Source organism: Drosophila arizonae, chromosome 6 (genome assembly GCF_054131065.1).
Source record: "Drosophila arizonae isolate 15081-1271.41 chromosome 6, UAZ_ARI_1.0, whole genome shotgun sequence".
NCBI lineage: Eukaryota > Metazoa > Arthropoda > Insecta > Diptera > Drosophilidae > Drosophila > Drosophila arizonae.
The window spans coordinates 484,939-507,721 of record NC_142926.1 but is presented as its reverse complement, the minus strand read 5'-3'; the positions used below and the strand labels follow the sequence as shown (position 1 = coordinate 507,721).

Here is a 22,783-nt window from a genome sequence, read left to right as displayed (position 1 = left end):
ATATGATTTCAGATATTATGTAACTAGCTCTCAGATACAGCAGTATATATGCATAATGTAACTTGTGACAATGATAATTTGTTTTTAGGTGGGGTCGCGGACACCCTGAAGAATATACGGATGCGATGAATTTAGGCGAGGAGCGCTTCGATTCGATTGATTCTGATAAAAAACCAAGAGCTGGACAGATTCTATGGATACGCGGTCTGACACGTCTGCAAACTCAAGTAAGTTATTATTGTTGCTTCTTATATATATATATATATATATATATATATATATATATATATATATATATATATATATATATATATATATATATATATATATATATATATATATATATATTCTTCAGTTGTGTTTCTATTTTGTAATTTTTCTTCATACGTTATCATTTAAACTCATAATACATTTATTTTCAAATTCGGTTGTTTCCTTCAATACAGTATTATAGCGTATAAATATATATGTCATGAGAAAAAATTAATTAAGTAACCCTGTCATACCGAAAAATACAAAAATGCAAAGTAAATAAATTTAGGGATTCGATTGGATGTTTTAAATTCTTTGACTTGAATTTGATTTCTATAAAAAAATTCAGGAACTAAAAGAAAACATAACTAAAACTATAGTAATGCTAAGACTATAAATATCAGAAACTAATTAATTTATAATAATAATACATATAAGAGTATAAATATCAGAAACTAATTTATTTATAATAATAAAATATATCTTCATTCGTTTGAAGTGGGGAACAACAGATAATTAATATAGATTGAAGGTTCTAAACACAATCCTAAAATCCAAAGTAGAGAAATTATATTGACTTGGTTCTCTGTGTAGTCCATAACCTTTAAAATTTGAATATGAAAGTGGGTTTCCTATACATATTTGGAAAAAAAGCAAGAGAGAATACACAGCATAACGAAATTCTGTCAACCCTTTTTTATGTGGCATGACGTCTCAGCAGTTCCCAATGCCATTATAAATTTGTAAATTAAAAGTATAAATTTAGTGACTCCAACTCAGTCAAACTAATAATTAATAAAAAGCTTAAAGAATTTACTTAGAAGAATTACTCAATTGCCAGAATTTCAAGATTTAAGCTATTTTTATTTTCGTAATTGCTCGCAGGTGAATGTGATTATCCACAGCCGAATCTCCGAATTGAATAAAGTTTTTAAAATAAAAAAAAAACATGTTCGATAATCTCGCATTAACAAACAGGACGATTTGAGTCGAAAGTAATAGTGTACTCCTTTGTACCATAGTGTACTCCTTCAAATCCAATTAGAGACCTCTTAAGCAGTTTGCGACATCACCTGTGGGTTTACATATATGTGTCATATCTTTTTAATTAATACCAAATTTGAACTCTCTAGTATCAGTTCTCCAAATATAGCATAATTTGAATCGCACTATTTATTCTGATCCGATTGCCACGTCCCCAGTGGCCATAGACATATTTATTTTTGGTCGATCTTTATAGGATCATAGCATTAACTTTATACCACTTTATGCTATAGGATTTCTGATACACTCGAGAATGCTTTCCGATTTGCCACGACCCGGCTGTACACAAGTACACGAGATTTCAAAGAGCGTTGAAATAATTTGTATTCCAAATTTATATACTGTTAACTTATATACTGTTTTCCCTTTTGAGAAAAAAAGTATAAAAACGCTAGTATTCATATATACGCAGACACGAAATATTGAATAATTGATATTCAACTCTGCGCTAGTTTCAGTGTATCGCACAGTCAGGCATTCCCGACTTCAGGTTAGGGTAATTAGTTATGGTTACATTAATTACCCCACAAAGGAGGCAATTAAATAATAATAGTTTTTTTTTTTTTTTTTCGTTTTGTTAATCAATCGAAATTTGTTTCTATATACTACTTTCTAAATTTTCATTTAATTGTGCTTTATTTGTATATATAATTAAAATAATTTCGTGTTGAAAGATCTATTAAAAACATTAAATATTCCGCCAGTGCTGACAAGCTGTGACATACATTTCAAGCGGCCCTATTCTTTATCCTATAGAAAATATCATTGCACTGAATTGAATTTAGGCGTTTCAATTAGTTAAGGATCGGTCGATCGAGTATACTTGTAATGGAATGCTATGAAATTATTATATAGAGATCAGCCCGAAGTTAGTTTTAATTAAATATTATCTCTAACTTCTAATAAAAAATATAAATTTTAAATATGTATATACATATGCTCATGCATATTAGGGTTTTGTTTTGAAGCCATTCTTAGTAGTCAGATATATTTTATGTAGTCAGTATAGTCAGTATAATTGACAAAACCACACATCTCTCTTATCTTCTTTTCTTAATGTTCTCTGCCTATCCTTGTATCTCGCTCCATCTCCTTGTGTGTCCCTATCTCGCTCACTCTGTCAAGGAAAAGATGTTTCTCTGTTTCTTCCTCTGTTTCTCTCTCTCTCTCCATATATATATATATATGAACCTATTTTACATATATATAATTTAAACTTACGAGTATTGAAAATACGTATCCGCAAATTAATAGCTAAATAAATATGCATATGTATCTGAAGAATCAAATCATAAATAAATAATCAAAACTGCCAAATAAGAGTGCTCTAGTCCTGAACCCTGCATAGATACCCCATAAATCCACGCTTCTTCTATACACTCATAACAAATAGCACATGCACGCACGCGATATTCTAATCGCGCAGTTAACGATTGAGCGCGGGATTGCAGTATGTATATTGTTAAATAGATCTACTTTCCTAGAAAAATCTCCCGAGCACAAGTAAGTCCTAGTATATTACATTTGTTTGTTTTTTTTTTTTTTTAATTAACGAAACGAGGGAGAAGGTAATTCGCAATGTACCAGGTCGGTGTATTTATAGTAAATGGGATGTTTCTATATTTTATTGAATTTATACCGAAAAGCGATGAAAAATTATACACCAAGAGTGCCGTTTTTCCATTGGTTATAAATCATATATCAGTTATATCTTTATTCTTATAAATTTTAATTTAATTTCAGAAAATGGTATATATCAATGAATTAGTATTGGAGCTCATCAGTTCATTTATAACTTAAAAATGATTAGTATAGTAAATAAGTAGTAGGGCGGGTCAAATATCTATATCGGCCACATTTGCAGTTACCGAAACTTATTTCTAAAAAATCCCTTTGGTTCCTTTTCTTGCTTCCTCTATCATTCTGGCCTTTTCTACTTCAGAAACTATTAACTAAATGATGATATTTTGATATTTTATACACGATGTTATTTTATTTGTCTTGATAATTTTTCTTATATATATATATATATATATATATATATATATATATATATATATATATATATATATATATATATATATATATATATATATATATATATATATATATATATATATACATATTTTTATCGAAGCCCTTGCTATAAATTACAATTTATTTTTAATTTTTCATTCCAAATATATTTATTTCTTATGTATAATCTATATATATCTATATTATTTTTCAAAAGTTTCAACTTTTCTGTGACACTTGCATGAGAACCGTAATCACAAGATTATATAATATAGTATCTATATTTTACGATACCCCAAAACTCTATCATATACATGAAAAGACACGTTATAATTCATTCCCTTATATCTACATTTTTATATGGCGTTTTCCATTTCGGGGTTTCGTCAAACCATATGCCACATACAATACAAATGCTCATGTACATACATTTTAGAGGCCTGCACGAATGCATTTAAAACGCTAAAGCCCAAGCATCGCGGACGAACGAAACAAAACGAGCTATGCTTACATACCGAAAAGTTCGGTATGCAAATGATTGTACAATAAAGAAGCAACGAACGAAAGAAAATATAAAGCATCATTCAAGTTTTGTTTTCGTTTTAGCCATCAGCTAGTGTTGCTAACTTAGACTATTTCAAGCTAGACTTAGCATATTACTATTGAATACATTGCATTGTATTGTATTGTATTTAGAAATAAAAATAAAAATTTATTCATAGAATTTTATTCATAAAAACGCAATTTTATAAACTTAGCCATTAAAGGATTTTGATATATATATATATATATATATATATATATATATATATATATATATATATATATATATATATATATATATATATATATATATATTTTTTTTTTTTTTTTTCAAATTGAAATTTAAAACCATAATTTCATTAATCATGGCCGTTAGCCAATTCAAGCCTGATTTTTACTCAGCAACGGCGCTTTGTTCTACTCTGCTCAAAGCGTAAGAAGTAAAGTAAAACAGAATACTTGGCAACTTTGAGTACCATTCGTTTCGTTTTGCAGCAATGCTTGCGATGCTCAAACACATGCAAATATCAGTATATTTGGAAGACGACCGCAAGCAAGTATACCCATGCAGGCCTCTACATTTGTATAATGAGTAACATAATATGCGGTTCTTCAAACTTCAAGCACAAATAAAACATATCATACTAATTAAAATTAAAAAGCGTAAATGGTAAGTTAAAGATTGAAAAAATACCCTTTAAGAGCTCTTTATCAAAGTATTATATTTAACAATTATAAAAAAAATATATCACAATAAAAGTCATTACTTTAATATTCCAGTTTTTCTAAAGTAAACTTTCATTCAAATTCTGATCATATTTAATATTTGGTACAGTACTCATTGTCTATTATAGAGTTCCTTAGACATTTTGTGTGCTTAGAGCCACATCTTCCTGTAGCCATGTCTTTAGGATAGTAATTAATGATGAATATATTTTGTGAACTAGTCCATTCGGAAGAATTCCCCTGAAATGTACGGGAACTGATTTAGGTTACATCTTCAATGAAAAATCGTAATAGCGTCAATTTTTTTTTATTTTATTCTAAATAGAAATTAATCTTAAATATTATAATATTTTTCTTGCTATTTAATTGATAAATGGAACATTTCTAATAAAAAGTTGCTGTTTTTATAGCTTTTCTATTATACCATTGTGCTGTTATCCATAGTATTGAATTCGAGCAATTTGGGCCCTTTCCTGTCCTAAAACAAGTAAGAAAGCTCCAGTCGAGACTGCTCGACTAGGAGATACCCTGAACCCTGATCTTAATGAAACTTTTAGAGCGTAATCATATGGTGAATATGTGTGTAGTACTTGAAAGTCTCTAGTACTTGAAATGCGTCTTTTACAAATTGGGGGTGAAGGGGGCGTGGTATCTAAAATCTGTAAATTACAAAATCTTTGTATTGATTAACTTTATATACAACGCAAAAATGAAGACTCCATCTCTAAAAATGTTCAAATTAGGGTAAAAAAACAATATCAATTTTTCGATTATTCTCGATAAAAAAGTTATCGGACGATTTATCGAAAAAATAAAGCAAACTCGTACTGCGTATGGCACTCACGAGTATGCATGCCAAATTTCAGCTCTCTAGCTCTTATAACTTCTGAGATCGACGCACTCATACGGACGGACGTACGGACGGACAGACGGACAGGGCTATATCGACTCAGCTCGTCGCGCTGATCAAGAATATATATACTTTGTGGGGTCTGCCACGCCTCCTTCTGCCTGTTACATACTTTTTCACGAAACCATTATACCCTGATTTCCCATTTTCAATGGGTTCAGGGTATAATTAGGGCTGTCGAATATTTTTTGAATATCGTATCGATGATATTTTAAGTTTTGAGAAAATATCAATATGATATTTGATAAACCACTTTAAAAATATCGATATATTAATATTTTTCGATGTTTTTTAACCTATTAACAATCCGTCCTAAAAAACAAAAATAATAAGAATACGTAAATGAAAATACCTCTTAACTCCAGTAGTCGGTACTCAAAAGCATCATACTGCTTGTTTTTCATATGCGACGCCGTATTTAATGTGTTAGCACTTGTTTTCATTACTTTAAAGCACAAATTACATTTGGCTCTTCCATTATTAAAGTCAGAAAAATATAAATATGTTTAGTTGCAAAATATATATTGATATTTTAATATATTTTCAACAACCCTACCTAAAATGCAATTGGGGCACCATATTACCTTAAGGCAAAGTTAAATGTATTTTTTGTCGTATTATATATTAAAGGTAAGGAATTAGGTTTTATACTATTTATGATGATATAAATATTTATCGCTGGTTGTTTTTTCGGGAAGAACCGTTAAATATGTATTTTACGCCGGGTTGCTGGAGTGCTTTATTATACGACTTAGCTAATAAGCCGAATATGAATAATGAACGCCAAATTTGATTTATTTTATGAATATATAGAGTTTTGTAGTTACGTATAATACTTTGATATATAGCTCATTGAAAAGGTATTCTTTCAATCTATACACTTGGAAGTTGAAAAATAAAAAAGAGCCTAATATCAATGTTACTGTATATATAAACTTTTTGTATTGTATGCTTCATCATTAAATATTCTGATATCAGAATATATATTTAGTAAATTAATTAATTAATGCTTTGAGGTTAGGAATTCTAATTATCTAAATACAAATTAGAATATAAAAAAATCCAAATGTTTCAGTCGGACGTGACCAATATATTTATAGTATTTTTCTATAATGCAAAAACTGTTTAACAAATATTCATTCAAAAATCAATATCTTCCGAGGAAATAATTGATAAATTATCTTCGTCTCATCAAAAAGGCAACTTAACAGAAAATTTCAGTTTACAATGTCAAAGATTTCTTCCAAAGCCAATAAGCTTACTAAGAAGTGGAGTGACTCTTTTCCGATCGACCAAATAAAAACAAATATAGTTAAACTGAAAAAAAAACGACTGCAACAACCAGACATTAAAAGATAATACCATTGCATTCCTACTTTATAAAAAATAAATTTATTATAACAATCTTATAATACTCATTTCATTTTTTCGCTCTCCTTTTATTATATAATATATGCTTAAAACCATTTCCAAACGAATGATTGAATGAATAATTGACGTAAAACGCTGTCGACATTACAAACAAAATGTCAAATATAAATGAAAAAACAAAAAATATATCTAAATATCCCAATCTATAATATATATATATATATATATATATATATATATATATATATATATATATATATATATATATATATATATTCCGCGTAAAACCTCAACTCTCACCTCCAGATTTCAGTACCGGTAAGAAAAAGTGTATTTCTTAAATTTATTGGCAACTAGACCGATGTTTATGTCACATCTCCCAGCTTACATACCCGTATAACCCCAGCCCAAAACAACCAACCCAAAAACTACGCTTTTAATACACTTTTCACTTCCCTCCTTAATTTTCCATTATGTTTATTTTGTTTTCAAATTTTTCTACGCTTTATATATATAAATACGTATATATCCCTGCTGAGTTTCCCATTCTGTTCACAAACATTCCTAACATTTTATTTAAATGCTTGTAGTGTTTAGTAGCATTCGTATTGTATCTGATAAATGTATATAAATGTATATAAAAAATGCACTTTTTATTACTTTTTTCCCGATTTTCCTTTTGAGTCCAACCTGAAAAGGTTAATCCGCCTTTTACGTATGTCACCTATGGGTGGCATATTATTATTTACTATTTTATGTATGTATGTATGTGTACGAGCGTATGTATTTGATATACATACTATATTATATATATATATAATAGAATAGGTGTATTTGCAATAAAAATATTTTCTTTGCAAGACTTAACTACAACTGAAATTTATTTTGCTGCCTGTTTTGATTTACATATACATATACATATATGTCTATCCATGTTACCTTTCCACAAATCATTTCGATATGTCACAGTTTGAAAGTCACTGTTTAGTAGTTTGTATATATAGGCAGATCTGAGATCCACAATTATATATTTATTCACAGGAATATTATATTGTTGAAATTTCTTTTTTCTTATTTTGTTATTTGATTTTGTTTTCAATAAAATATTATAAAATACTTCTCTCTTTATATATTAACATGATTTTATAAAAATGAAAATAAATTTGTGTTTTAATTTTCAATATTGTAAAAAAAATTTATTTCAGTAGATTTATGATGGGGTATTATGATTAAATATATTCATGTATTTCTGCCTAATGTTTTACTGTCATTCTTTCTATTTCGATCTGTTTGTTATTCTCTCTTGCTCTCTCCCTCTGTCTCTTTTTAAGTCTCTCGCTTTCTATCTCCCTATATTTTCCTTTCTTTCGATGTATCTTTTAGTCTGTTTCTCATTGAATCAATTGAAGAAGTTAAGGTTTAGTTTTTCATTCTGTTTAGATTTGGATTCGCGAAATATTTGAAGTACTAAAACATAACCATTTTTATAGAGAATTAAGTCCTCGGTATGACCGAAGTAGTTTAAAATTGCGGTTGATTATTTCAGTGATAATCAGACAACACCCTAACATTTGTATGAAATACACAAAAACACACTGCGACGCATTCTTTTATATACTTTTTGAATTTGTTTCATTTTCAACATCTGCCTGATTTAATCTATCGACTATTTTTCTTTGATGACATACATATATCAATAATAAAACAACAAAAAATTTTAAAAATATAATTATTTAGCTTTCAAAATTTAGTTATTACAAAAGTAATTATTAGATATTTGTTGTTAATTTTTGTAATTTTTAAGCCGGCGGAACCAATACGAGAGACTGAAGTGTAAATTGATAATTTTCAAAAATAAAATAAGCATAAACTACTTATATATATTGTAATGATGTAATACTCTTACAGAAACACATACACAGACATATACACATAACACAATATCACAAAATTCATAACAGAGATACATGAATTAGATCATACAATAGAATGCTTAATAAAATTAACTAAAAGAGTATCATGTAATCAGAAAGAGAAGAAAAGGGCAACATTTATTAAAAAAAAAAAAAAAAAAAAAAAAAAAAAAAATGAATTTTGAAGCCAGTACAACCCAATGTATGTATATAATGTATATTTTAGGCATAGATTTCCCAAATTAATGAAAATATCAAAGAGTTAGAGTCAAAGTCTTACCTACTTATGTATGTATGTATGTATATAATAATGCAAGTCAGAGACAATACGAATGAAATCAGAAAAATTATCCATCACTGTATATCCAATACAATTGAGTATTTCAATTCTATGAAGCATACTTTAGCTATTTACGAAGTATTCGAAAAAAAAACACACACACACATACACACACACACACAAGAGAAAAATAAAAATTCAAATGAGCATTCTTAGAGAAGCTACTTGAAACGCGAGTAAAAATATGACCAATGCCAATGAGAGGCGTATATTACCACTGATCAGTGATATTACCCAATATACAATAATGTATATCATGTTGATACTGATCAACATTGTTATCGATAACTCTGCCTAAATGCTATTATATATTGGCAAACAAAGCGACAGGATCAACTATAGAGAGCAAGCTCATATAATAATTACATCTATTAAAAACAACTCGTTAAATAAAACAACAACAACAGTATCAACAAATCAAGGTCTTCTTTCTACTACTATCCACCTACATATGTCTATGAAAATTTTCATAATCTACCAGAACATCAACAAGAACTACTACTACTCTTCTACTACTATCTACAACACTTCTAACGAGCATTAAAACGTATGTAACTTAAAATTTTTTGAATTCAGACTTATACGAAAACTTTGAACCCCACCATTCAAGGTAGTTAACAGTTAATAAGCACGTAAAACCGTAAATACAATGCGTATGTACCAAATAAATATTCCCTTCATGCTGCGCAAGTCAAGAAACTATTAAATTTTGTATTATTACTATTATTATAATTTGTTTGCCCAAAGTTTAGCAGTCCGAAATGCATTTTTTTTTTTAATCAAAAGATTTTGAGTGGCATGAGCACAGTACCCACCTATACATATGTACTACGGATCCAATATATGCATACATGTAATAAGTATCTATGTATGCAAGTAGTATATAGACCTGAAAGTCCTCTGTAAGCATTTTGCGATACATATCTAATAGTTTTTTTTCGGAGCACTGGCATTACCACCATCCACGATCTAGAAATAATAGGAAAACTAGAAAAATATAAATAAAATAAGTAATATATATATACATATATATATATATATATATATCTATATATATATATATATATATATATATATATATATATATATATATATATATATATATAATAAAATTAATATATATATATATATATATATATATATATATATATAAGATCTGAAATATACTTAAATGCAACTCTCAGTAGACAATTATCACTTCGGAGTCGATAATGTCACAAATGTGCAGCCACCCTGTATGCTTAATGCTTAATGTAAGATCCAACCCCTAATACATACAAATTTACGAGTATAGTATATGGCTTGGCGGCTGTACATGCCATTGCCATGAAAGTCCATTGACACTTTCAGGACAATGTAGATGAGTATATCCGCGGCTGACTGATTTAATGTGTGTGCGCGCGTGTGTGATTCTATATTTATTTTTGTTTAACAGTTACTTTGGTGCTATTTATTTATTCTTACCTCAAACAAAACCCAAAACGTACTCAGTGTTGGTAAAAAAAAAGTTTCAGTTATGTTTTTCCTTGCTTGTATTGTTATAATATTCGTTTGTTTATACACAGCTGTTATATTGTAAAAGCAAAGCATACATATACATAGATGTGTGTTAGTCGGAAAATCAAACTAAATGATTTTACCACATATGTATACATATATGTAAATACACTGCATGCTTACCGTCGGTATTCTGCTTATTAAACGCTTCTGCACGTGCAAACTTTTCCAAAAATTCATATTTTCTGACATATATCTTTTTAAGTATATTCGTGTATATAGAAGATCTTGATCTCTAACATATCTAATGAAACTTACTACGCAATTTGTGAGTTCCTGTGCCTAATTGGTTTCACTGCTTTGCTTTCTTACTGATAATACTTCCGACTTTTATGACTACAATTTAATGCGTACCCAAATATGGTTCTGTTAATAATAACAACAGCAGCGAAATTATATAACTGATCAAAACTCACCGTCGATTGTGTCCGCACCCTGATTTACTTTTCGTCCGTTAAGAAAGCTATTCAAATAAATAGAGTAGCCGACTATAGATAGGCTGCATGCTACAGTACAGCTCTGAGCAACCAACCCCTTCTTTTCCCGGCTGAAAACTACTTTTGAGCTATATACATATGTATATTTCTGCTTCTCTCTTATTGTTAATGCTTAATTGGGTTTTTTCCCTATTTCTTTAAATTTTATTTTTTATTTTAAATTTTTTTTTTTTTTTTGACGTGTAAGTACTAACAAGCCAAGGCTTACATGCATACATACATACATACATATATGTTTACTGTATACTGAAAATGTACATTTTAAATGTGCATATGGGCTTCTCCACTATGTCGTCACATGTTGTATGTATGCATGCATAGCCAATGTACGAAGTGCAAGTGTGTGTAGCCTGAAAATATTGAGCTCTTATGTTAATTATGCTTATTGTTTTATGTAATTATGTTATTATGCTTCTGTTTCTGTTCGTTTGTTGTCTAATTTCGTTTGTTTCAGTTGCGCGTGATTCGTGCATTCCGCTCGACACTGGAAGATCTAAACGAACGTCGCTCAATGCACAGTTTGCATAGCTTGCGTAGCCCACGGACGGGCATACCCACTGGCAGTGGTGCGCACCCGCTGTACAATTTAAATCTATTGAGCCCCAATTACAGCAGCAAACAGCCCCAACAGCAGCAGCAGCACCACCACCACCACCACAACCTCCATCATCATCAGCAGCAGCAGCAACCTCAGCAGCATGTAACAAATGCAAGTCTGCCTTCCGATATATCTTATATTGACGAAGATCCACAGCAGCAGCAACGCACTTTGCAAAATGGATCAACATCAACGTCTGACACACATCAATCGCATTTACCATTTACTCATTCATCTGCTCGACCAACTGGCAGTGGCTTCTCTGATGCTGTCCATAGCCTGCAGGCTGGAAATGGGCAGAACGAAACCCGAATTTAAGACACATCGCGTACCTTGAAATGCCAAAAACTAAAACGAAAACAATATCATAACCATTGACATACTTATGCATACGTACAGATGCTGTACGTATGCATTCACGCATAACAGTATATCTGCACATCGGTGCTTGTTAAGTGAAATGCAACTGTGCTGCAGACCTGAAATATCAAAATCGAACCAACTAATTGTTGTGTGTTAAACAATACTAATTGATATTGTCCTGTTCGGAAAATGTCTCGATTGGCAGCACTGATTAAGCGCTTTATACATATCACACTGAGATTCATTTATGCATTCGAATGCATCAGATGTGCATACAGACACACCTCTGCGCCTGCATTCACTCATACGCGAACACACATGCAAACATATATATAGCTATATCGATATCAATGTCGATTTAAAAGCCTTGTTTGCCGTATCCCGATAATTATCTACTGTACTAAGAAATCTAATTACCGCTTAGCAACTGTTATTTAAACGCATGATTTTGTATTCTTTTTAATTTTTGTAAAAGTTAATATTACACTCTTGTGGTACGCGTATTACTAACTATATGAAAAAAAAAAAAAAACCTGCATAGTTTTACGTTTTTTTTTTTTGCCTGGTTTCGATTGCAATTGTGTGCATATGTGTGATTGAAAGTCTAAGGATTGGACATAAAATGCTTAAAAATATCTGATCCAAAAAAAAGAGTACTACTCTGGGGTGGATATGGAATCCCAAAACAATGTGGCAAGTACTTATACCAACTCAATTATATGTAAATGTATGTTACCATATAAAATGTTAAAAGAATATTAAAGATCTAGACAGGAACGAATCGAATCAATGTGACAAACTCAAAATCGTTTGAACACGCATACGAATTAATAATTTAATAATTATATAATTAGGGTCACACGACCCAACGATAGATCGATTGATTTTTTCTTAGGCTCACATGCACAGACTTTCTACTGTTGTATGTAAATATTATTCATCCTAATTTTTATTTTTTTAATTAATATTATGTTTGGATATATCTCTTTAAATCCATGTAAATCTAAGTTTCGTAGTCTTACCATCCATTTAAGTTCATGACATTGAATATTATATATTGTATTTATCGTTCAATTATCGAAACTTATCTTGCATTTATGTACGTACATACGTCCTACACATACACACATACAAAATATTTATTCGATATTTTTACCTTTAGAGTGGAATTTCCAGAGGTAATCGGTGTATTATGCATAATCGGCATCTAAGGGAAATCGAAATATGTATAATAGTCGGCATAAATATTTTGACGAAATCGATCTGCGACTTAAAGTCGGCATTGCTTAGTACTAATTATGATCAAACAATAATAGCTCTATGCATTCCAAATTTTATGCTGTTTATCTTTTCCGTTCTCTTTCTTATATAAATGCATGCAAGCATCGAATTTTGGCGTAGCATATGTATTTTGACGAAAGCTTTTTATATCTTGAACCCATTAAGGGTAGGAAATTAGGGTATAAAGGCTTTGTGAAAAAGTATGTAGCAGGCATTAGTAATCATCGCAGACACCATAAAGTATATACTTTCTCGATCAGGCGACGTGCTGAGTCGATAAAGCCGTGTCCGTCCGTCCGTATAACCGCCTAGATCTCGGAAGTTATAAGAGCTAGAGAGCTTTGCCATGCATGCTCGTGTGTACCATACGCAGTACAAGTTTATCTTATTTTTTCGATAACTCATCCGATAACTTTTGTATCGAGAATAATCGAAAAATCGACTTTGTTTTTTCAGCCTAATTTGAACACTTTTAGACTTTTACACTTTTACGGACAAATTTGCGTTGTATATAAAGATATTGGATACAAAGATTTTGTCATTCACAGATTTTGGATACTACGCCCCCTTCGCTCCCAATTTGTAAAAAACGCATTCCAAGTACTAGAGACTTGTGCTTTGAAATGTACTTTGAATGTTTCATAAAAATAGTTCCTCTACAAAAGAAACTATTCAACAATTAAATTCGCATAATATTGCCCACACTGCAGCGCAGCACAAGCGCAGTCGCTTCTTACTGTACAGTTAGGAGAGCGCGTGATTACACGCGCGTGTGGATGCTTGTGTATGCATGTGTGCATAGAAGAAGTGCAGAATAAGTAGAATATCAGCTTAGAGGGTTCAGGGTATCTCCTAGTCGAGCAGTCTCGAGTAGAGCTTTTTTGTATTAATATGTCTTCATTCCTTTACTTTTCTTCAGCTTTCAGTATTACATTCTTGTCAAAATACTTTTGCGATGCCCTAATAATTAATAAATATGTAACAAAAGAGAAATAAATACAAAATTCTGCATAAAGCCGTTAAAAAGTTATGTTCAAAGTATGCGAACATTTTTTCGTCGAAATAATTATGCCGACTAGTATATGAATGTACATGCAATAGCATAGCCTTAGAGATGGCATGTTGTCCAAAACTTAACCACGCTTACCTATCTATTTCGAACTTGCATTCATAAATACATTTATAATTTACACAGCCATTAAAGCATACATACATATGTACATATTACCAAGTGGTGCGTCAATCCTCCTTTTCAAAATATTCATTAGACATTTGTTTTACAATTGTTTGAATTATACAGTCTCAGTTTATTTAACCAAACACGAACACGCTTACACACACATATATATACACTTCTACCTATATTACCCTTTAATCCAAACCGTCCAACACCTGCTTCTTCCACAGTTGTATATATATATTATACAACTGTGGAAGAGGCAGGTATATATATATATGCAAATGTATAATTCTCTTCTCTGCTATACTCTACTATTGATATAATAAATTTGATTAATATAGCATATTCTAAATATATACATATACATACATACATGGCACACGTACAGCCACCCCAGGTTACATAAAGTAGATTTGTAACTCGGCTTTGAGAGTTTTGAGTGACCTAACAACTGCTGTTTATGTAACCTATATGGTGATTAAGTATGATTAAAGTTTGTATGTACGCTGTGCAGTATATATGAATATATATTCATAAAATCAATGTAGTATCTTTATGGCAGCCACACGTAACTGACTTCAACCTGTATATTTCTCTTCCCACTTATTGTTTTCCATTTTACTTTCTCTTCAATTTTAAAGGTAATAGGCGGCGAGTTGCAAGAACGCTTGATACCGGTTCCCTATAGCAAGAGCAACACTGATCAAGCTGTAAGCCTTTCCTTATTTTTTCTAAATTTATGTACACCACGCCAAGACAATATAAAGACTATAATTCACCAAAACTAAAAAGGGCGTCCGATTTAGAAATTTATCAAATATACATATAACAAAGTAGACTTAATCAATCAATATGCATTCCGCTTTATTGAGTTAGTTTGTTGCTCCTCATGAACGATAGATTGTATTCAGAGGATGTAGTAAATATTCTGTATCGTTCATGAACTACGTGTAACAGAATGTCTGCTTGCCTTACAAATATTTTGATTGCTTAACTAATTTTTTTTTAAATTCAAAACTATTATACCCTGATTTCCCATTTTAAATGGGTTTCGGGTGTAAAAGATGTAATTAATTTAAAGTAAGATATATTTTAATTGGAGATAGTTGATATAAAACATAGGCAGCTCGGCTGTGCCGAAGATTCTTTTATGGTTTTCATGACCTTGCTGATTGGTCGCCCTCATTTATTTAAGAATCTCTACTAACTGCAAACTGTGGCATGGCATGGCGTGGGATCTAAAATTAATCCTGGCAATATCATTTAATTGCATGCTGTTCCAATTAAATGAAACTATATGCATATCATATTCCTAAAATAATCGGATTAAGCAGTAAAATGTGTTTTATTTTATTAAATTGTTTACGTTAAATGTGAATTGATTTCATTTTCTCTAACTTCTCTGCTACTGCATGTATTCATTCATTCATTCATTCATGTACGCATGTGCTTCAAAATTCAATTTCAATCCCAGCAGACTTTTACTATCTTTATCGTCCGTCCGTGTAATATATACATATATATATATATATATATATATATACACTACTACTAGTACTCTGCAGATATATTTCTATATAAATATATTTAGAAACATTACGTTTATTATCGATAAGATATTTTATTCGAATAATACTATCATCTCCGACATGCATATATATACATATATGTCGATGAAGTCTAAAGCATTAGATTTTTGTGGTCGTTCGGCTATAATACACATATACGCACATACCCACGCATTCACACATGCCCGCAACACTCACACCCATCGCTGTGTTTATGTTAAATTTGTGGTTTCTGTTTGATTAGTTCTCTTATAATGAATAAATATACATACTAATGTATGTTATGTGTTTTGCATATGATTTTTTCAGTTGAATGACAAATAAAAAATAAACAAAATAGTAGTATTCTTTCTTATACTGTCGTTTCCTGTCTATCTTGTCACTGTTCTTGGTGTTGTTCTTTTCTTTCTACTTGACTTGTGCTTAGATACGTGTGGTGAACGCCTTCCGGCAAGGTCTAGACGCCCGTTACGGTGAGCACACCAACACTTCGCTGGCAGAGGTGCTGCGTAAGCAGACTTCGCTGAGCAAACGCCTATCGGAGACATCTTCCATTGATTATGCCGATAACATACCCGATGAGCTGACCATACCAGAAATCGATGTTGAGCGGTTATCATCGCACAGTCACACCGAAACTGCTGTTTAGATGGTTAAACGACACAGTTACATGCATACCTACAGTCATCCAATTGCCTACCAATCCGTACATTATACCTACATACGCAAACACATACGTTGTACACACTCTTAGATACACGAATACAATATTAATTAAGCTAACATCCTTAAACAAATAATGAAATTACGGCTAATAAGAAATTAAAAAAAAAAAATAACAAATATATTCAACTCATGCACACATGATAATTTATTAAACGAATGTATAGTTCGTTTGGGAGTAGAATAGGTCCGGTTGAGAACTCCTAGAACGGTGCAACAACAGTCACCGCGACAGCAATCAAACTGCAACAGTAACAGTAACAGCAGCAAGTTTAGTCGATAGTCTGTTAAGAGCGCTGCCACAAGAACTATGGAATTCTGCATTTTATTTTAAATGTTGTTGCACACCGCACTGTGCTGATTCATAGTTACGTATAAATTAGTGTTACAGTAAGTAAGAAAAAGTATGTACAGACTCACACATACACATACCTATATACATTAAAAAAAAAAAAAAAAAAAAAAAAAAAAAAAAAAAAAAAAAAAACTTAAATTCGAGTGGCCTGAATACTGAAAGCTGTAATAACTATTATACACACATACGTATACATACATGTTTATGCAAAATCATACAGACATGTATGTATTTATGTAATACCCCCATTAATCTATACGAAACCGATACCCAGCCCACGACCAGCACAGCAATCAAACCGGGTAGACGATTGAAAAAAAAAATAAAAGTGCGTAAAAGCCATGTCGCCTAAAATTTAGTCATAAAAATGATTACTACATATATACATACATAAACGAATAAATGAAACAGCCTTATCGTTTTTATTATTAAATTGATTTTTCAAAGCAGGAGTAACAGCAACAGGGCGTGCGGATAAGTAAATATATGCCAATGGTAGTACCACTGTTAAAAGACCTACTGATTACGCACAGAGCAGCTCCGTTACTTTAAAAGGTAACTAGAAGCTCTATTGTGACGTCATATTTTCAGATTTTACTGTTATGACGCTTGGCGGCCACTTCACCAGAGATCGGTTAAGTGCTCCAAGACAACGAAAATGAAGTATATATAGTAAATACTTTTAAAAATGGTCAGTCACTAATTTTATTACCTTACAATAAAGAATCTTTCGAAAGCAGCAAGCCAATATGTTAGAAGGAAAGATGGATCGCACAGTTTTCGCCATTAGTTATGTTTATTTATGCCAATGTATCTACACATTCAAATATAGTACACATTGAAGCTGCATCAATAAAGGTCCTACTCACACCTGCTGCCATGTCAGAAACATCCGGTAGAATTAAATAAAATTGGAGTATTTATTACAAAATCGAAAGCTGGGTGTGCCTAATTGAAGCCTAATGAAACTTGTACTCCTGGTATTATCTGTGGTCGTCAGATTCGTAGCACGCTTCTCATATGAAACGGATGTATTCAAATTGTGGAGATCGTCTTATTAATGCTTTATATGAACATTGTTATAACTTCATATTTGATATTCAGTTAACAGTAGCCTGTACAATTACCCTACATCTATGTCTTATAAATGGGCCATAAGTCTACTTAAGCTATAATAAAGTTTGCCATCAACTAATGTTGAAGCAAACGCTAATGCTGATGGCCGAAAGTGATAACCAGTGGCAGCAAGGTCCCGAAAATCATGATAATTAACTCGCTGTAGCGCAGGCCTTTGTTGCTACTGAGCAGCTCGCTAGGAATGGCTGGTTCTCGCGATTCTTCTAGCATATGGTATTCGTATTGGGCCTTACGATGATGATTGCTGCTGTGTCCGCCCTGCATCAATTCTGGCAATACATGCACGGTCGCCACATACAAAAATGTGCCAGCAGAGAAGAGCATCGCGATACCAGTGGCATTCACCGAATTTAGCGTCTCCTTTTGCTCCTGCCCAATGCCAAAATAAGTGAGTAGCGTTAGCAGTGGAGCCGACAATGAAAATATGCCCAGATGCTTCCGTATTTGCTTTCGTTCCACTTTGTCATGCAACAGAAAGCTAACCAAACCAAATGCAGCTGGCGCCTTATGCAGCATTATGGCTACAAAAACAATTATTTCAACATCTTGGTGACTGGTCGTTGCCGCAGCACCTAACGCGACCCCATCAGCTGAAAACGTCAAAGGTCAGAGGAAGGGGCTTAATTATAAAATATTTGATAGCACCTGCAGCATGCACTACTAATCCAAGAGTTGCTGTAATATTCCTTTCATTTTCACTGCCTTTGCTGCTTTTACGTTGAGAAACTTGATCGACGAGCATCATAAAAACAAAGCCCAACACCAGGGATAATCCAATTGTACGCGAATAATCGTGTGTTCGATGCGTCTCATAAAAGCTAGCTTCATCAAGTTTGGCAATATCATCAAGTCTTTCTGCTACTACTGATGCTGTAGCCTTAGGTCGACGGCTGTCCATATATAAAGATCGAATGCCTTCTGGTATAATCACTGTCAGCGCTGTGCCAACTAACAAACCAGCACCCAGTACTGTGACGAATTTTAGCTTTTCCTGAATTGAAAGAATAATAAATGGATTTGATAAGACCGGGCTTTTTATATTATTGCTAGCTATATAAACACCTCACTTAATTTCATAACGAGAGGTATGCTTCCAGCTAGATAGGATCCAACTAGCATTACAATTACCAATAAAATTAATATAATAGTTTCATCAGCCATTTTATACTTTTTTTTTTTTTTTTTTTGTTTTCTTTTTATGCTTGCCAACTCAACGATTAATTTTTCTTTACGGTTGTCTATTTTCTAGTGATGTAAAGAATCATCGATGCATCGTGCATCGATGTTTTACTATCCATTTTTACCGATGTTTTCGCTGATACCGATATTGAATGATGCATCGATGTTTTGCAAAACATCGCAACCTTTTTTCTTTTGGGAAGGTATGAAAAGTACCTATCCTAATTTATTCAAAATCGCAATCACATATTTTTTCCTGTTGATGGTATCTTCTGTTCCCTCTAAAATAATATAGAATTCAGTTTAATTTTTGTGAAATGTATAAGACTGCTATGAAAGCATAAGATATCTCTCCTCTGTTAAAAATTTGAAATACCATGAGAGCACCAGTAAATAATTAAAAAAAAAAAAAAAATAAAAAATACATCGATGCATCGAATTTTTAATCCGATGTATTAATCCAATATCGATGCTTGATTTTGTAAACATTGATGCACATTGACATCGATGTTTTCATTCAAATTTACATCACTACTATTTTCTCAAATAAAAATAATGGATTTTATTGCTTTTAGCGTGCGGTCACTTAAAAAAAAAATGGTATTTTGAAAATAATATTCAATTATAATTAGTCAACATTTAATTCGTTCGTTGAACTTTATAACAAAGTAAATAAACTGAAAACTTTGATCCAATAAACTTAAAAGCTACAAAACACTTCAAACTTCTTATAATCTACAAAACACTAAGCTTCTTAAAAACTACAAAGCACTTAAAGCCTCTTATAAATTACAAACTATATCAAACTAATGAGATCCATTAGAATAGAACTAAGCAACATTAATTAATCCAGTAATTTTTTTGTAAGAATAGAAGAATGAATTAAGTGTTGACTAATTATAATTTAATATTATTTATATAACATGTTCGATTTGCGTTGAGTTAAATAAACGTACTTTGTTCAAAAATTTGAGTTGTTCCGTCAATAACACTTTTTTAGCGATAGTATCGATCGTATCGAATTTTCTTTCTTAAAATATTGAATGGGGCCACTATCGATATTTTGCCAGCTCTAGCTTGCAGCGCACTGACTTTGTCCTGCAATATTTTCACTGCTCGAGCCTCAAGAGGCTGAGCCGAGCAAATACGAAGTTGTGTAGTCTCTTCAGCGCATTTTTTTGTCGTTAAAAAAATGTGTTCTAGATGTCTAGTCTATGTGTTCTCTGGTTAGTGCTGGTAGTGATTATATCGTACTTTCCTAGATTGCAAAATACGGTCTCACTGACATATTGAAAAAGACTTAAAGAAAATACTCAATCCAATTCTAGTTTTATTTTCATTAGAACTATTTGAATTTATGAAATAATGTATTCAACAATCATTACATTCAGTGACTCCGGACTTCTTAGGTGCAATCGCTATAATGATTATGCCATGTATTTTATTTATCGATACGTACATATAAAATATGTAAACATTATTAGTAATAATATCGATGATTTTGCAACTTACACTAAGAAATTAGCGAAGTAGAAGCTCGATTTTAAAACGTAATATTTACCTCGATTCTTGGTAACAAATCAAAAATAGTGCGTCTTTAAGTCTGTAAGTTTCTCAATGCAAAAATACATCCATTGAAAGTTATATCTATATATATATCAGCAAAGCCTAAATGTGCTCTAGTGAGTGAATTTGTGTATATAGGTAAATGTAAGTGAATGAGTAGCGATGCAGCTATTTATTTACATATTCTTAAGTTATTCTTTCAGAATAGCTCATATTCAATAATAAAATTTGCACATATTTAAGGCTTTACGTATGCTAAGTGTTCCTCAGTCTATACGCTTATAAATATGTAAACATGCATACATTTCTACTTATGCATACTATTTGCAGTGCACTGTCTGAATGTAATATATTGCACGTATATACATATATGTGTATGTATGTATATCCGTGTGTATGTACGTAAATAAACGTCATTTTACTTATTTCGATAATTCATAATTCTAATATCTCAATTTATCACAAGTACTCTTTTGAATTTACTAATTGAACGCATATATGTATACCATGTGTACATGCATTTTTTACAGTTTATATACAATGGGTAATTGTCTAAAAATTAATAGTGCCGATGACATTTCGCTGTTGCGAGGCAGCGAAAGTTTTAGTGGGCAGGATGGTGGACCAACGCCAGTTTCCCAGGTAGGATCTTCGAATTAGTTATAAGTAAAAGAAATGCTATTTTTAAATATAATTGGTTTATTTCTGCAGCATGAGCCGATGACCCAAGTGTTTTATCCTACCTCTTCTAGCAGCCCTGGGGATGCTGCTGGAGCTGGCAATCACATGTCAGAGGAGGATCAGATAAAAATAGCAAAGCGCATCGGACTTGTTCAGCATCTGCCTATTGGCACCTACGATAGCAGCTCGAAGAAGGCACGCGAATGTGTCATTTGTATGGTGGAGTTTTGTGTGGACGAGGCTGTGCGATATCTTCCTTGCATGCACATCTATCATGTCCATTGCATTGACGACTGGTTAATCCGGAGCCTCACTTGTCCCAGCTGCTTGGAGCCAGTGGATGCCGCGCTGTTAACAAGCTATGAAACAACATAGCGCACTCTACACTGTTAAGAAAAACAAGTTTTTTTTTTTAAACTGAGAACTACATATATAATCGAATCGAACAAAATCAATAACTGTTAGCATAGCGTCAGACCGTATATTATAACCTCGCACTCGGGTCTTTCGATAAAAATGTCAACAATAACGGGTCTGTTCTTACTGCAACCTACAAACAAGTCAGATTACACAATTCTATCGAATGAATGGTCAACTAAGTTTGTGTTTCCATTAAAAAGGAGCAGTATCCTACTCAGTTCGATCGGAGCAGTTCGCCTTTGCTATCAATAGGGGAGGGGGGTTTTCTTATTATTATTACTGTTTTGCTGTAGTTAGCTTTTAATTGTTTAATATTTGTGTATCGTTGATTTTTATTAAACGAACATGAAGGATGAACAATTATTGAAATTTATATCAATGATAAAAGCGATGTACATATACATATAATTCAACAATTGTTCATACATACATATATATAATTCATTAAATGTGTAACCTTCTATACAACGTAGCTATAATTTATACAATAATAAATATAAATATTGATACCCTAAGTATTATATTTATTTAAATAGAAGAAAGTGATTGCTAGTTTTTTTTCA

At 31.7% G+C, this 22,783-nt stretch overlaps 3 protein-coding genes across 21 annotated transcripts in view; 2 read left to right on the top strand and 1 right to left on the bottom strand.

Moving 5' to 3' along the window:
• PMCA (plasma membrane calcium-transporting ATPase 3) overlaps positions 1-17,670 on the top strand; it is a 34,691-nt gene extending 17,021 nt beyond the window's left edge. For 7 of the 12 annotated variants that reach the window (XM_089472658.1, XM_089472659.1, XM_089472663.1 and 4 more), the window contains 2 exons: positions 89-227; positions 11,624-12,676. In XM_089472658.1, the coding sequence (XP_089328784.1) occupies positions 89-227; positions 11,624-12,085 (601 nt within the window). In that variant the 3' untranslated portion in view covers positions 12,086-12,676. Of the gene's footprint in view, positions 1-88; positions 228-7,168; positions 7,181-8,666; positions 8,951-11,623; positions 12,677-15,232; positions 15,302-16,586 lie in introns of those variants that run through there. The other 5 variants (XM_089472666.1, XM_089472665.1, XM_089472664.1 and 2 more) reach the window with 4 other exon arrangements.
• Rnf11 (Ring finger protein 11) lies at positions 90-22,735 on the top strand. Of its 6 annotated transcripts, none has more exons than XM_089472677.1 (3): positions 90-227; positions 21,650-21,761; positions 21,831-22,735. In XM_089472677.1, exons 2-3 carry the CDS (start codon positions 21,660-21,662, stop codon positions 22,173-22,175), a joined length of 447 nt encoding a protein of 148 aa, XP_089328803.1. In that variant the 5' UTR covers positions 90-227; positions 21,650-21,659; the 3' UTR covers positions 22,176-22,735. The 6 variants fall into 6 exon arrangements, with proteins under 6 accessions (XP_089328803.1, XP_089328800.1, XP_089328802.1 ...); XM_089472674.1 differs by lacking the exon at positions 90-227 and adding an exon at positions 20,628-20,779; XM_089472676.1 differs by lacking the exon at positions 90-227 and adding an exon at positions 20,909-21,235.
• On the bottom strand, positions 18,015-19,732 carry Zip102B (Zinc/iron regulated transporter-related protein 102B). Of its 3 annotated transcripts, none has more exons than XM_089472672.1 (3): positions 19,503-19,732; positions 19,020-19,365; positions 18,015-18,964 (listed from the first exon to the last, which is right to left on the bottom strand). In XM_089472672.1, exons 1-3 carry the CDS (start codon positions 19,533-19,535, stop codon positions 18,447-18,449), a joined length of 897 nt encoding a protein of 298 aa, XP_089328798.1. In that variant the 5' UTR covers positions 19,536-19,732; the 3' UTR covers positions 18,015-18,446. The 3 variants fall into 3 exon arrangements, with proteins under 3 accessions (XP_089328798.1, XP_089328799.1, XP_017869270.1); XM_089472673.1 differs by having other exon boundaries at positions 19,442-19,727; XM_018013781.2 differs by having other exon boundaries at positions 19,437-19,721.
• Positions 22,736-22,783: the final 48 nt, after the last annotated feature.